A 14,766-nucleotide genomic window follows, 5' to 3' on the forward strand; every position below is an offset into this window, starting at 1 on the left:
CGAAATCACAAATAATATTTGTAACTATAAATTTGAAAATTGGTGAATTATCTTTTACACTAAACCTATAACAACAGAATTGACATGTTGTTCTGCTGAACGCATTAATCTGCTATTTATCTCGAGGGTCAGAGTCGGACTAGTACAAATAGTGCCCAGCCGCCCAGGCATACCGTAACGTTTTGATTTTCATAGCGATAGTAAAACCTTAAACACTAACTATGCAATTAAAAACAAAACTTCTACGTACAAAATATTTATTTTTATGTTTAGAGCATATACATTGAGCGTTCTTTTGCGTTCCAATAATAAAAGGTACCTACATTTTCTTTACTGTTCAGCAATTACTATATTGGAATCATGCATATCGATATTACAACAATATTTTCCAGGACACCTGGTGCGTGTCATAAATACGTAAATGGGAATCATACTATACTTTAGAAAAAATGTATATTGGACCAATATCATGCTTCAAACGATATTTTACAACTGGTATATTATGCCATACGGCTTCGCTCGATTTATTACTCAGTGAAAAACAATGGAAAAAACTAATTCTTGACCTATAATGTTTAGTTTATGAAACAAACTAGTATTTCTTAAAAGCAAAAGAAATCCATTAGAAGCCACTTAAAAATAAATACGAAAACAGGAAACGCTACAACCGTAGTGACAAGCATAAACCACAGAATGCCTCGACTATTATCGTAAACATCTCAAAAACCCTCATTAAACTGAGGATTTTAGATAAGACTATTTTATCTTTTTTTGTTGAAAACCTATCCCGAATCATATTACAAACAATAACGAGAACTGAAAAATTTTTAAATCAACAATATTCGTCCACACAATATTACCTATTTTTTTTTTGACATTATATAATTTAATATTTAACATATAAGTCAATAATATTTAGAATACAACACATCCTGTTACATTTTGAACATTAGAATATTTGGTACCACCCGTATAAAAATACGGTTGTTGAAAAATATTTTTATTTTTTGCAAAGGTTTTCATATGCAGATATATATTTAAAACACTGATACAAAAAAGGTGTATACGTTTATTTGAAAAATACGAATAAAAAGGAAAACCAATCAATTCTAGAAAAAATTATGAATCGTTTGATACGAATGAATAAATAAAATGTACATTACACTCTCATAAGTATAACAAGCGCTACTGTAAAAATGTGAATTTAAGATTTGGGACCTTTTTCTCATCCGAAAAGTTTCATAATATTATTATATTAATTCATTGCTCGAACGAGAACGTTTTCACCAACTAAACGCTATATTGTTGGTTTTAATGTCTTCTCGCTGGAAACATCATAATTATAATATCGCTTAAGTTATTATTATTAATTTTAACTGCGTTAAATTTTCCCGAATCGTTACGGTGAACGATGGAGTACATTGTCATCATAAACGACTAAAACATTGTTGCGAGAGGTGATTTATATTATGACCTCGTGTTGATTTAAGTAAATATAACGGCGATCATAGGGCACGGAGAAGAGAGTTTGTAGTCTTCATTAGCAACGAACGTTAAGTGCACGTCAGGTCGTTACACGAGGTTTGTGGCCCGTCATCAACTTAATAGCGGCTCAATCTTCAACACACCCGAGTCTCGTGAAACTTTCTTCCTCGCCGTAGACCATAATAATATTATCGACATAGTGCACCAGTCTATTGAACAGTAGGTACATTGACCACCGAACACCTTCATCGACTGATGCAATGTCCTCTCCCTCTCAAATCGCATGCTTTTCGTTTGTTTGGTTGCCATTATACTCGTTCAATCTTATATTTTCTAAAACTTTCCGTTTTTTTAATTTTTATCGAGTAAATAATACTATCAAACGTATTTTGTTCTACCGACGGTAACATTTTCAGATAGCGTAATGTTCAATACTCGATCGAATCGACTAGTTTATTTTTGAAAAACTAATTAAATATCGCAGCTGCAGGTAAGCGTTACATAGGCCACCGCTTTGTTCGAGGGATTTAAACATTTCTAATTCATAATTTATTTATCAGGATGTATTCCTTCACGGGAGTTTTTACTTTATGTTTTTTTTTTGAATTATTCATAGGTTTAATTTATTCAAAATTGTACTTGTACCTACTTGTACTTTATGAATACTTTATTTGTTTTATTAGTAACGATTGTTATTTCAGTTCGTCAATGCTGTGAAATCATTTATTTAATATTTGTTTAATAGTATTCAATGTATAGTTTAATATTTTTAAATTCCTATTGCTCGGCAATTCGTATTTGCCAACTGTCGTTTGTCGCAGAGGCTCGCAATCAATTACAATGTCAACATTTTAAAAAACTTTATAATAACTGTCGTTGATTCGAATACCAAAAGTTGAGTGATTCTTGCAAGTGAACACACAATCAGCATATTTTAAATTCTATCTTTTCAAATATACGAATATATTATTATGGGATTCAATGTTTATATTATACATACCTATATTTATATTTTTTTTGATAATAATAATTTATGTTTATTTTATACGCTTGCGTTTTTTACTTAAAAGTTAAAATATTATTGTTTTCAATATCAAAATTGGATAGAAAGAAGGAATGAATAATATGTAAATCGGATGTCAACGTACCGCCTACAACATATTATAATATTATATAGCTATATATTATTTTAAACGTAAAAAATTGTCTGGAGTAAGTGTATAATATTATGTGTGTGTGTCATTATCGATTTCTCATGATTGCCTTTATTATACTTAAAGTTATTTTACGGTTATTTTCAAACCCGTGAAAATATTATAATTCTTAACTTAGTTTTATTTTATTTTAATTTAAGTTTTTTTTCTTAAGAAAGTTAGGTATTCATAGGCCAAGGTGAAATGGAATGTTCGATTATTGCTCTCCTGTGCGTTTATACGAGATAATCCCAACATAAAATTTTAATATTTTATTCCACTGTCAGATTTGTTGTTGACTCGTCGTGTATTTCGGCCGGGATGATTATATTATATTAAGTCGTGTTATTATATCGTTATTTTTGTAAAGTCTTTTCTAGCTCGTTGCGGCGGTTGCAGTGGTTGTATGGACTCGATCCTCGTGGTGGTGGTGGTGGTGGTGGTGGTGGTGATGTTGGTGGTGGTGTCGGTGGTAGTGTACATTCGTCACGCAGTGGTGTAATCATTTTGTATTTGAACGCTATATCGTTGTAGGACGAGACGAGTAAGGGATGGGGTTAGGGGATGATGCTTGTTTCGCGGAGGACTTCGATTCAGTAACCCTCCCCGCCAATATGTTTCAAGCAATATTTTGTGCTGTGGCGTCAGTGCTGTAATACAATGATCCGACGAGAATCCAAACACACACACACATACACACACTTACACACATATATAACATTATATAAGGAGAAGTGGCGGTGGTGTGGATGGTGTCAGGGTGTGTAGGTCGGGTGGACGACTGATGTTGGACTGAAATGGGATAAGAGCGTTCATGCTTAAAATTACGTGTCATTTCGTGCAGTGCGCCGACACACTGGGTGTATACACGTCAAGACGATGAAATAGAATATACGCTACCGCCGCCGTCTGAACTTTGTTTACCGCCTTGCTCGTTTTACATGTCAACTATGCGTAAACTACACTCGGGTGGGAGTGACGGGGTGGGTGGGTGGTTCGGGGTAGCGGTGTATGGAACGTTTTCCCGTGCCTTTTTAGCCGACGGCATGAGGGGAAATTGAATTTGTTGTGTACTTGCGACGAGTGAAAATACTCGGATAAAAAAATTGTTTTAACATTTTTTTTTATTTTTTTTTTCGTATCCGACCCTCCCCCCCCCCCCCCCCGCTCTTCCTTTTTATTCTGGTCAAATCGTTTACGTCGCTAGCAAGAGTTCACGGGATTTGTGCACATAATATTATGTGTGTTTATTTTATACTCGCTACAGTTGTAGTCGCGTGTGACAATATATAATATAATATCTATAGTACGGCGTTTCCGACGGTTTTGCAAAACGTATTTCATGTAAGTACGTGGAATTGGTGAATCTCGAGGTTTTCGTGGTCGTCGTCGTCACGTGCATCACCAAAACTTTCCAAGCATTTCCTCGCAAGTTTTCCCGCACCGGATTCTGTAAACACATATGGTCGCACAGACTAAACGCATTGTTATGCGCACGGATTTAGTTCTTGACAACATCATATTCAGAGAGTAACTCGCATCGTATTTTTTTTTTTGGTCGCCCAAAAAAACACAAACCCGCATTTTTGCATTACAATTCAACCCGTTTTTTCACCACCTGCCAAAATGACTGTCAGGATTAAATGTGTTTGGATGTCGGAGCGGCGTAGTATTCTTATTTATGTGTATACGAGTATATATTTTTATCCCCGTTAAATCGATAAGGCGCAACCCCTTACGGAATACATGGTGGTGTTCAAATATACCCTTCCATTTCGAATATTGAAAGTAGTTCGTTTAAGAATAACAAAATGTATGTTGTTTTTTTTTTTATTTTCACAGTAAAATAAAACATGTAAATAGGTCCTAAAATCGATTTCAAATGCACAAAGTTTATAATAGACATTCGTGTTAGCTAAAGTAAAAATAATATTGCGAAATCAGGTCATTATATATACTATATATACCGACTTATATATTATATATTATACAGAATGATACTACAGAACCTACGGAGTTTATAAAATTGCGCTGTGCAAAACAGTAAAAAAAAAAAAAAATGTGTCGAATGAAAACAACGGAATACTTTTTTAATTTAATATGATAATAAAGGAGTTTATAGAAGTTTGTTTAATTCAATTATGTCAGTCCCAAGCTTGGGCTTAATTTCTGGAGAAATATACCTGGAAAAAAATTAATCCATATGTAATCAACAACTTTTATTTTCATACACAAGTTTGTTATATTATATATTTTACTCGCTTATATTTTTTAGAGCTTTTTTTATCTTTTTATAATTTAAATACAATCTACGAAAATATTATAAAAACGTTGTAGTTTAGTTTTGTCTTATTTTGTAACAATAAATGCAAAGGATGAAATCGGCATAACGTTTAAAACTAATATAAAATATAGTGTTAGAAAATGTATAACTACAAACCAAAAAATGAATAACTACCTTTGTTCACGTAAATATTGATTGTAGACAATTTATTATTGTAGTACCTACCTACTATCATTATAATTGTACAAACTGATAGATGCACTTTTACTGTAAGAAATGATAATATTACATAGGTATGTAAAATATAAAAAAAAAAATACATAACAATTAATTTTATATTCTACCATATTTGATACCAAACGAATAAAAAACTTGTTTAAACCAATACTTTAGTGTAACTCCTCGGGTTAGACATTCCTCACGAATTATAGTATGCATAATATTATATAAATACCGACTTGTACATTCATATGACGTACACAAATTATTTATATAAATAATAAATAAACTTTTTTTTAAATAAAGGAAAATGTACTGTTATATTGTTACTTTAATGGGTAATCCGAGCCTGGATCAGGAGGCTCATAATTCAATGAAACAGGAGATCTGACCTAGCACAGCATTTTTCTATACAAAATATAATAATAAATAATGAACTAAAAAACCCGCCTCATTTTAAATACAGGGGGTTTTATTTTTCCCTGGGGCAATGGAAACTAGATAAATGTACACGAGTTTTGTAATACGTATAGATATGAGTTCATATCCATTGACCTTATTTCATTTTGATGTACTAAATGTCAGTTAAAATAATAAATTGTGCATTTGGTTGTTTTATACTGAATTGAATAGAATAATCCAAACATATTTAGCATACAATCAACAATATCTATTGCAATCAGTGTTTGTAATTACTACCTATAGAAATACCTAATTAAAAAAAATTAACTTTAATTTTAACTATAATAATTTCAGTAAATATTGTAGACCACACAAGAAATTTTTTTTATTTTATCTATCAATTGACAAACAATAATTTATTTTACGAGTATATTTTAACATTAAATACGTCTCATCTGTATCACTAAATTAATTTCTTATCGCCACCTACCCAAGTAATAATCCTTGTCTATTCAAATCACAACCTTCTCATCTCACAAACAATATCAGATCCCTACCTATTGTATATTTACCAACAGACTCAAGGCTTTGACATTCAATTGTTTTAGGTACCCCGTTCATATAGAAATATCGGGTAATGAATTCCCCAACAAACTTGCCAAATCCACGGCATTTCTCAGATGTCCTGCTAGTATAAAAATGCCATGGTCTGACACCTCCTAGCTGGTTAAAACAATACCAGGTTTGCATAACCTAACCTTCCCACAAAAACTCTGGTTTCGCGTCCTTAATCTTTCTAGGAAATAGATAACATCCTGCCCCCGTCTCCGAATTGACCACGCCTTACTCATGCCTTCGAACTTTCATTGAATATCTTCCCCTCCGCACATTCTATAACAACACCACGACTCGTGACGTTTCCTATTTTATTTACAACCGTACCAAATTATCACTACGACACAACGACCTAGTATCCCTTTTTAAATTCACAAAATATATACCCTTAATATATAATCTTATTTCAAAAAAAATAAATATTTTTGTCCCCATAATATTATATCTAATTATTTAACCGTACAGTCTATATTATAATTTAATTAATGTTTTTTTACTTTTTTGATTTTTAATCAAGTTAGTATGGTATTTATATAGTTTCTATTTTACATAATATTACTTTTAATCTTGTAAACAAATATTTTAATTGTTAAAACTAATAAATTGTCTAGCAAAGTATAAATTGAAAAGAAAATTTATTTAAAAAATAATAACAACGATTTCTGGGTTGTGACTGCTATATAATACGTCCTAAAATAACCTACAAATCCTATCTAAATAATCCATGTATATATTTCGATTAGTTTTGCGATCGTGCAATGTTATGTGCAAATCAAGGACTGATGTTTTTCAGTTATAGTTATAGTTTCGGTAACCGATAACTAGTTCATTAAAAGGTTCTGGATCCAATTGCTGTTTTAAACAGATTTAAATAGAATATTTGACTTTATTAAAACCCGCTGATATAATATTTCGATACATCAAAAAAAATGTTCAATGAGTATTTCGTCGAAGTATTTTAAATTAAACCGAGTTATACCAGCTATAACAATACAGTATACAATACCCATATACTATTATTACGTAGTAAATTATATAATACCTAACAACTAGTAATATTATTAATCTGCAAGTGTTTTTAAAAAGCCGGCTAAATTTTGCAGATTTGTTCTTTGATTGACAAGTTGCAAATTATTATCATATTAAGTATAGTAATAATAATAACAGTAATAATAGTATGTTACCTTTAATGTAATATTATATTATATCGTCGGGATGAGAAACATCGCAGAGGATTTTAGGACCAGTCGGGAACATTATACGCCTTCACACCGGATGTTACCGGACCTACCGTGGTTTTAATAACAGCGCAATGCAATGGCGGCACATCGCACGTGACGTACAATGTGCATAATATAATGCACGCGAGAGAGTGTGAGATGTGAGTAATGTGTACCTAAGTGTGTTTATGTTCCCAAAAAAAAAAAAAAAAATGTATGTTCGTGTACTGCACCGGGGCTGGGGGTAGTGAATAAAATAAGCCTTCGGCAATGAATCCGTATTTATACAAGTTGAGCAAAAGCCACGCCTAGACGGATTACGCGCGAGTGCATATGTGCAGACGGGCAGTTCATAAACATACGTGTGTGGTGTGTGTGTGTGTGTGTGTGTGAACATCGAGAGGTATAGAGAGAAAACCGCAGAAGCTGAAAAATACATTCACATTTACGCTTTTCCAACTTTTATTACGTACCGGAAATATGCGGCGCCTTGTGTGCCGGATAAAAAAAAAAAAAAAAAGAAGAGAAAAAACCCCGAATGAATAATGCGTGACTGTAAAGACTTAAAAGAAGAACCGAATGGATCCCAATGGATATATTACGCATTCAATTTCAACGTATAAGGATATATTATGTGTTTAGAAAAAAAAATACATGTACCTACCAGCTATAATATATAGAGATAAGAATTGGAGTTCTTGATTCAAACTAAATATTTACAAAAGAATATACTATATCTACTTGAAGTTTGAATGATGTTGCAAATGTAATAATACCCTGATAAATGGCCGGTTTCCAGTGATAAATTCTAATAAAAGTATATTATATTATTATTAGAACTCTGATGAAAGTTGTTTGTATATGAGACGTGACACGCGCGTTCGTTATTCCAACTGTACACGTCTGCTCGGTAAATTTTAAATTTTTATTCTCAACTTGCTACGCATTTTTTTTCTCTGGCAGTATTAAAAATTCAGCGAAAACCTTTAACAATAAATTCAAACGGAATTTAGGATTAGTGTGCTACATCAAGACTAAAGAGTTTTACATAAAAAATATTGCGTTCCTCGTTTTTTTACATACCATACATTATTACATATCATTATTAGTATTATTTTTTTTACTCCATAGTTGATTAATATAATATTTAATGTAAATATTATCCATTAGAGTCATGCCTACAATGGTTATTTAACATTATCGTGAGCAAAGGAAATATTATCTAAAATTTGAAAGTAGTTGAGCATATATAGACATTAATTCAATCATATGTTTTGTTTGACATATTAGTATAAAAACTGGTTGAAACCAGTACAATTTAGTATTTTATAAGTTCATATTTATCTGTGTATATTGCTATATTTATCGCCATTTATAACAAGTTAAATGTCACTCTATACACGATCATCGTATGCGTGTTTAGTGATTTGATTTCCATAACGCGTAATAATATAATAATAAATTGTGTGCTTTCGAGATGAAGTCGTGCTCGAAGTCAGTGGATGCATGCGTGTTAAGGATGATGAACAAAAACTACATGCATGTTAAATTTGCTGATATATTATAAAAAAAAAAAAAAAAAACGCTCGTTTACACCTCGAGAAAAACCATCTGGTGTGGACACTTATATTAAACTATTCATTCACCGTGTAAAAACGCTCAGTCAACACAGGGCTTAAAAAAAGATGAAACGACCCATTTTATGAGAGTTAGCCCTTTGAAATATTATTACACGTCATTCATCACTCTTTCGGCCTTCGACGAAAAAGAGTGGGGAAAAAAACCAAAAATTATAGATTTAACCTGCTTACACGCCGTGTAATACATACGCAATGCGAGTGTGTGTGTGTGTGTTCGAGAAACCAGAACAAACTTGCAGTGGTGGTGTGGGATTATAGTGCAGGTGAATATTGTAATTCCTGTGTATAATGTTTTGAATAAAGGGATGAAAAAAAAAAAAATGATGTCGTCGGTGGGGAGTAGACCACCCCAACCCTCCGTATCGGCTCGTTTGCCACGCTGTTATGCATGCTCGTCTCCTCTTGATCATAACGCGCAGTAATATTCCGTGTGTCTGATATTGGATTATATACACCCTCGTTTGTGTCAGCCGTCTGATGACGACGTCGACGGGATAATATCACGAAAAGACGAACGACGACACTCTGTGTGTACGATCGTGTGCATAACAATATAATAATATTATGTATGCGTATGACGTGCACGTGAAAAGGCGCGCGCGCGCGCTGTCGAACAAGAGATTTTTGGGATAACATATTATTATTATTATTATTACTATGCGGGCACAGTGCGCGTTGTATTTCGTTATATTATTTTTTATTTTTTTCTCGATAAGCATTGTGCGAGCAGATCAAAACCGATGAGCGAATTGATATGATATTATGTACGCACACAACGCGCGCGCAAAATGCTATCTCGCGGTTATGCAAACAAGTGTAAAGAGGTATTTCGCTGCTCGCGCGGACGGAGAGAGGAAAACTATGTCAACATATGGCGAAAAATAAAACCCACACTGTATATGCGTACGCGTGTGTGGGTGGGTGAGGTGGGTGTGTGTGTGTGTGTGTGTGTGTGTGTGTGTGGTATTGTTGTGACGAGTCCAAAATTGGATTCCGCCGATGACACTTTTTCCATTAGAGTCCCGGACAAACAGCGCGAGACAAATCGATTTTCTTCGCTGTCGTCGCCGCAGCAGTAGTTGTCAACCAGGCGACGATGACGGTGGATATACGGTGTACATAGTAAGTCGTGTCGGATGCAGGCGACGTGTTTTATTCCTACTTGCATAATATTATTACTGTGACGCTCGGCCCAAATGTTTGAGTCGTGTCTGCCGGGTGAAAACGAAAGCAGAACGAAAAAAAAAAGAAACATATTATAGTATTGCACGGCGGCGGGCATGTATTATGTATATTATGGCTTGGTGGCGCGTAAGTGTCGTTGCGAATTTCTAATAAAAAAAAGTTCAGCGGAGTTCTCCGATGAGAAATTATTGTCCCATCAGCTATTCAACAATAAAAATAAAGGTATATATGAATACGAACAAAAAAACTATCAAATTATATTATATAATATAGGAGGTGCCTACTATTTATAATTTATAATAGTGTGTGCCAGTGGCTCACCGGTATAAATTGCTCTCAATACGACGTACACAATATGAACAGTATAATATTAATATCGTGGATATTTTATGTTTAAAAATAATATATTGTTTTTATTAGTTCTACGTTATAGCAATATAGAAACAGAAATTAAACATTTTTATTCTCGAAAGAGTGCGGGGGACAGGTTTTAGTAATAAAAAAAACCTACGCATCTACAAATTTTCAGATGAAAATGCAGTCTAATCAAATTTATAAATGCAGAGGTTGAAGAAAATTACGACGCGAATTTCACTCTCGGGAGACTTTTTTTTCTGTTCTTAGTTGGTTTGAATCAGGTGCAGTAGACAACCTTGCCATAATACCTACTCGGAACACTGAAATTATCCTGTCCCTTGGCGTATGAAATAATTCCATTACAATTTGTGTACTTTAAATGAGTCAATAATTTATAATAGAACCCAGCTCTTTGCAAATCAACTGCGTTTTGTTTGAAATTATCTCCGCACATGACGTCATAACTTACAGTGTAATAATATTATATGCCTTAGCCGTGTTTAATTGCATTTAAGATTTATTCACAAAGTATCATGAAGTATTTCAACTAAAACTAATGTAAACCGAAATTATAGAATATTATGAAGTATATTATGTTTAAATTATTGTAGTTTCTGTTTAAACTTATAGGTTTATATTATTATATTATAGTCATATCCTTTACCTTGGTAATTTTTCGTTTTAGGTTATGGCCGTCTTATGCGAGTGCACACAACAATTTAGGCACGCTGATGGAAAGGTCCAGGGATGCTGAACACCATTTTTTGGCCGCAATCCGATACTCGCCAGGGCACGTTAACGCTCATTACAACTTGGGTCAAGTGTACAGGTAAAACAATAAATTATTATATTAGCTCTACAACATTTTCCCATACATATTTTTTTTTTGTGGGAGGGGTTTTAAACTGAACGAAAATGATTCATGTAGGTCCTCATCGGTGAATTGCGCGTTCAACATCGATTGTTATTTGAAATTTATAGTTTTCCGAATTTTCTAGTAGGTTTTCAATACAGTTTTTAAAATAAAAAAAAATTAGGAATTCCGTCACCTAAAAAGGGTGGGTTATTTCTTGGCAATATCTATTATTTACAAATAATGTTATCTTAGCATATTTTTCTGATTGTGTTAAACACTCATAACAATAAATTGTCATTATATCAACTATTTTAATGGACGTCAGGTTGATGAACCGGACCAAAGACGCAGTGGCCATGCTGGAACGATGTCTCATGTTGAACAACGGTTACACAGCTGCATACTTGCTGTTGGCCAAATTGCACACGGGAAGCCAAACCGGACGACTGCTGAAACACGTTGCTGCCTATCAGCCCAAACACCCAGAACATCAAGCTCGTTATGCTCGTTGGCTTCGCGATAACCGTGAGTACATCTCTCTAAGTATGTTATAAGAATATCTCATTATAATTATTATCGTATATGTATTACACGACATTTAGCGAGACGTGTTGAAAGGTCTTTTTGAGAGATGACCTCAACGCTAATATACATCACATATTATGCATATACCATTATTATATAGACCATTTACTGTATAAATCGAACGTTTATAAATGCTTATGATTGTTAACTGATTAACATCTTTATATTATTATTATGTACGCAAAACTGTATGTGATTCGTACAACGCATTATCGATTTTCAATAATTTTGAAAAATTCTAACAACAAAAATTAGAAACCTGCGCATATCATTATTATTATATCGGCATATTATCCATAATATATACATTACGTATAATATATTATTATTATTATTATTATGTTAATCATGCTTAAAAAAAATATACATTAACACAAAAAATAAAACGAATAACGACCTAACTAAATAAATAATAATAAATATTGGGGCATGGCGCGTTGGCTGCTATCAGTCTCGCAATGCCACTGAGAGTAAGTAACGTCAGCTGCTACTAGTTGCCGGATGGGTGACCACCCGGGTTCAAAGTAGCAAAAATCTACACATGTACGCGTTGCTTACTTACCGTAAAAACCTGATTGTACCAACCCTACCAACCACAGTCCATAACCTCTACAATAACTAATGGCCATAGTTGCCGGGCTCGAGTTGAAAAAAAAAGAATAATAAATATAGGTAGGTAATGAATAAATATTGTAATTGTATAATTTTGAATTATAATTAAGAAACTAATTTTCATAAATAAAATAATATTTAACAAATAAACATCAATAGTTCAATACTTCAAAATATAAACAACTTTGCACGGTTTTATCTCTAACTATAGTGAAATCTGACAGTAAAGTCAAACACAAGTTTGATCTCAACCAAACAAATTATTAATATCAATAACTAATGAGTTTATCGCGATAAATTAGTTTGATAAACTAGTTTATGGCTTTTGAAACTCTGTTCACAAATACTTTAATTATTTTTTACTCATCAAAAGAGTAACTTAAGTTTTAGATTTAGATAGAACGTTGAAATAAAACATCATAAACTCAAATCGCATTAATACGATTTGTTAACAATCATAACAATAATAAATAAAAAAAAAACTTTGCAAATTATATCATATTATAATTCTTTCGAACGATTTTCCAATTGCTATAGCCTATAAGTACCTATGTAAATATGTTATGTAAATTAAAACAGAATCAAGTTAAAATATGTTAAATAAGTGTTCATGTATCTATCTCAACTAACATAACTCATAAAAATATTTTTAAATTCAATAATAAGCAAAAATATACTTTTATTTTGTGTTATAACTCGTGAAATGTTTGACAAAAAAATAAAAGTGCTTATTTATAAATTGTGATGCCATAAAATAACTATCACTGATCATTACTAATTTGTATTGGTTATATATATATTATTATGTAATGCTATTTGATCGTCGATGACACGAATAATATTTATTAGAATTTATACACATGCGCTCTATAAAATATTATTATATGCGTTATTGTAATATGTGTTCTTAAATTAAATCATATTTATAATATTCTAAGAACCACAAACAGACTTGATTTGTTCATAATGTTTTCTTCAGGGACGCAAATAAATAACTTTTCAAACTTTACCTATATTATTGTTTATTTAACTGAAATTATTTAAATCTATCTCAGAGTAAATAATATTATCATGAACAATGGACGTCGTTCGTGTTTAACTGAAAAAAACTTCAAAAACACATAATTGGCTTCTTCAATATAAACTATTCTTGGTAAAAAAATCCTATTGTAAAGAATGATACGCTTTACCTTTTCCCGTTTTGTCGTAATCCGACAATGGAATTATTTTATTGCGAAAAAACCTTATTTTCATAGAAAAGCCTCTTATGTAATCGAATATAAGGTAAGGCCAATATTGTAATGAAGCCTTATTATGTAAGAAACATGTCATCTCATTTTAGAAAATAAAATCATAATAAATATAAAATATCTAGGGGAAAATGCACTTCGAGTAAATTAATAAAATAATACCCCTATTACTCACATAGTGGTTAATAATAATAAACTATAATTTTCGTCGCATAAGTAGCCCTTCAACTTGCCAAACGTACGCATTATATTATAATCACTCCATAATGTTTCATTTGATATTATTTTAAAATATTCGTAGAATTGCATTTAATATTAATTCACTTAGCTTAATTGATTAAAATATCATATGCATATTATTTACTAACTAATTGGATGTAATGTTGGAGGCAATATAACGTTCAAATTTTAGTAGGTACTTACTCATATCTGATTCAATAATATTGTTTTCCAGGTCGTGTGGCCGAGGCTTTAATTTATTATAAAAGAGCCATGGCTGTGAATATGGAACACAGGGAGTCTGTTCTGGGTTTAGCTCGTGTACTCAGAGACCGAGGACAAAAATCCAGAGTTTACAGACTTATAACATGGTAAGTTTTTAAATTAAAATCAAACAGAAATAATTTTAGTTGCAATATTCGTTAATGATTATAAATATTTCATAGCTTTGATGCATGGAGATAGCTGTGTTTCGAAACAGCTTCAATGAGTATTTATATCAATATCAATGATAATATTATAAAATTAATGAATTATTGATATTTTCTTTTACTATCAAACGTCATTATTTCTTTTATATTTATACTGAAATAATAATTATCTTGGAAATAAAACCGCTTTAAATAATAATTTTGACGATCCGT

General features: G+C 32.1%; 1 protein-coding gene across 1 annotated transcript in view; it reads left to right on the forward strand.

Annotated features, from left to right (window-relative positions):
- LOC132943537 (protein O-mannosyl-transferase TMTC1-like) overlaps positions 1-14,766 on the forward strand; it is a 117,997-nt gene that overhangs the window by 75,320 nt on the left and 27,911 nt on the right. Inside the window, exons 11-13 of the mRNA XM_061012578.1 lie at positions 11,286-11,429; positions 11,782-11,981; positions 14,358-14,493. Of these exons, the coding sequence (XP_060868561.1) occupies positions 11,286-11,429; positions 11,782-11,981; positions 14,358-14,493 (480 nt within the window). The remainder of the gene's footprint in view (positions 1-11,285; positions 11,430-11,781; positions 11,982-14,357; positions 14,494-14,766) is intronic.

The sequence above is a fragment of the Metopolophium dirhodum genome, chromosome 4 (genome assembly GCF_019925205.1).
Source record: "Metopolophium dirhodum isolate CAU chromosome 4, ASM1992520v1, whole genome shotgun sequence".
NCBI classification, from domain to species: Eukaryota; Metazoa; Arthropoda; class Insecta; order Hemiptera; family Aphididae; genus Metopolophium; species Metopolophium dirhodum.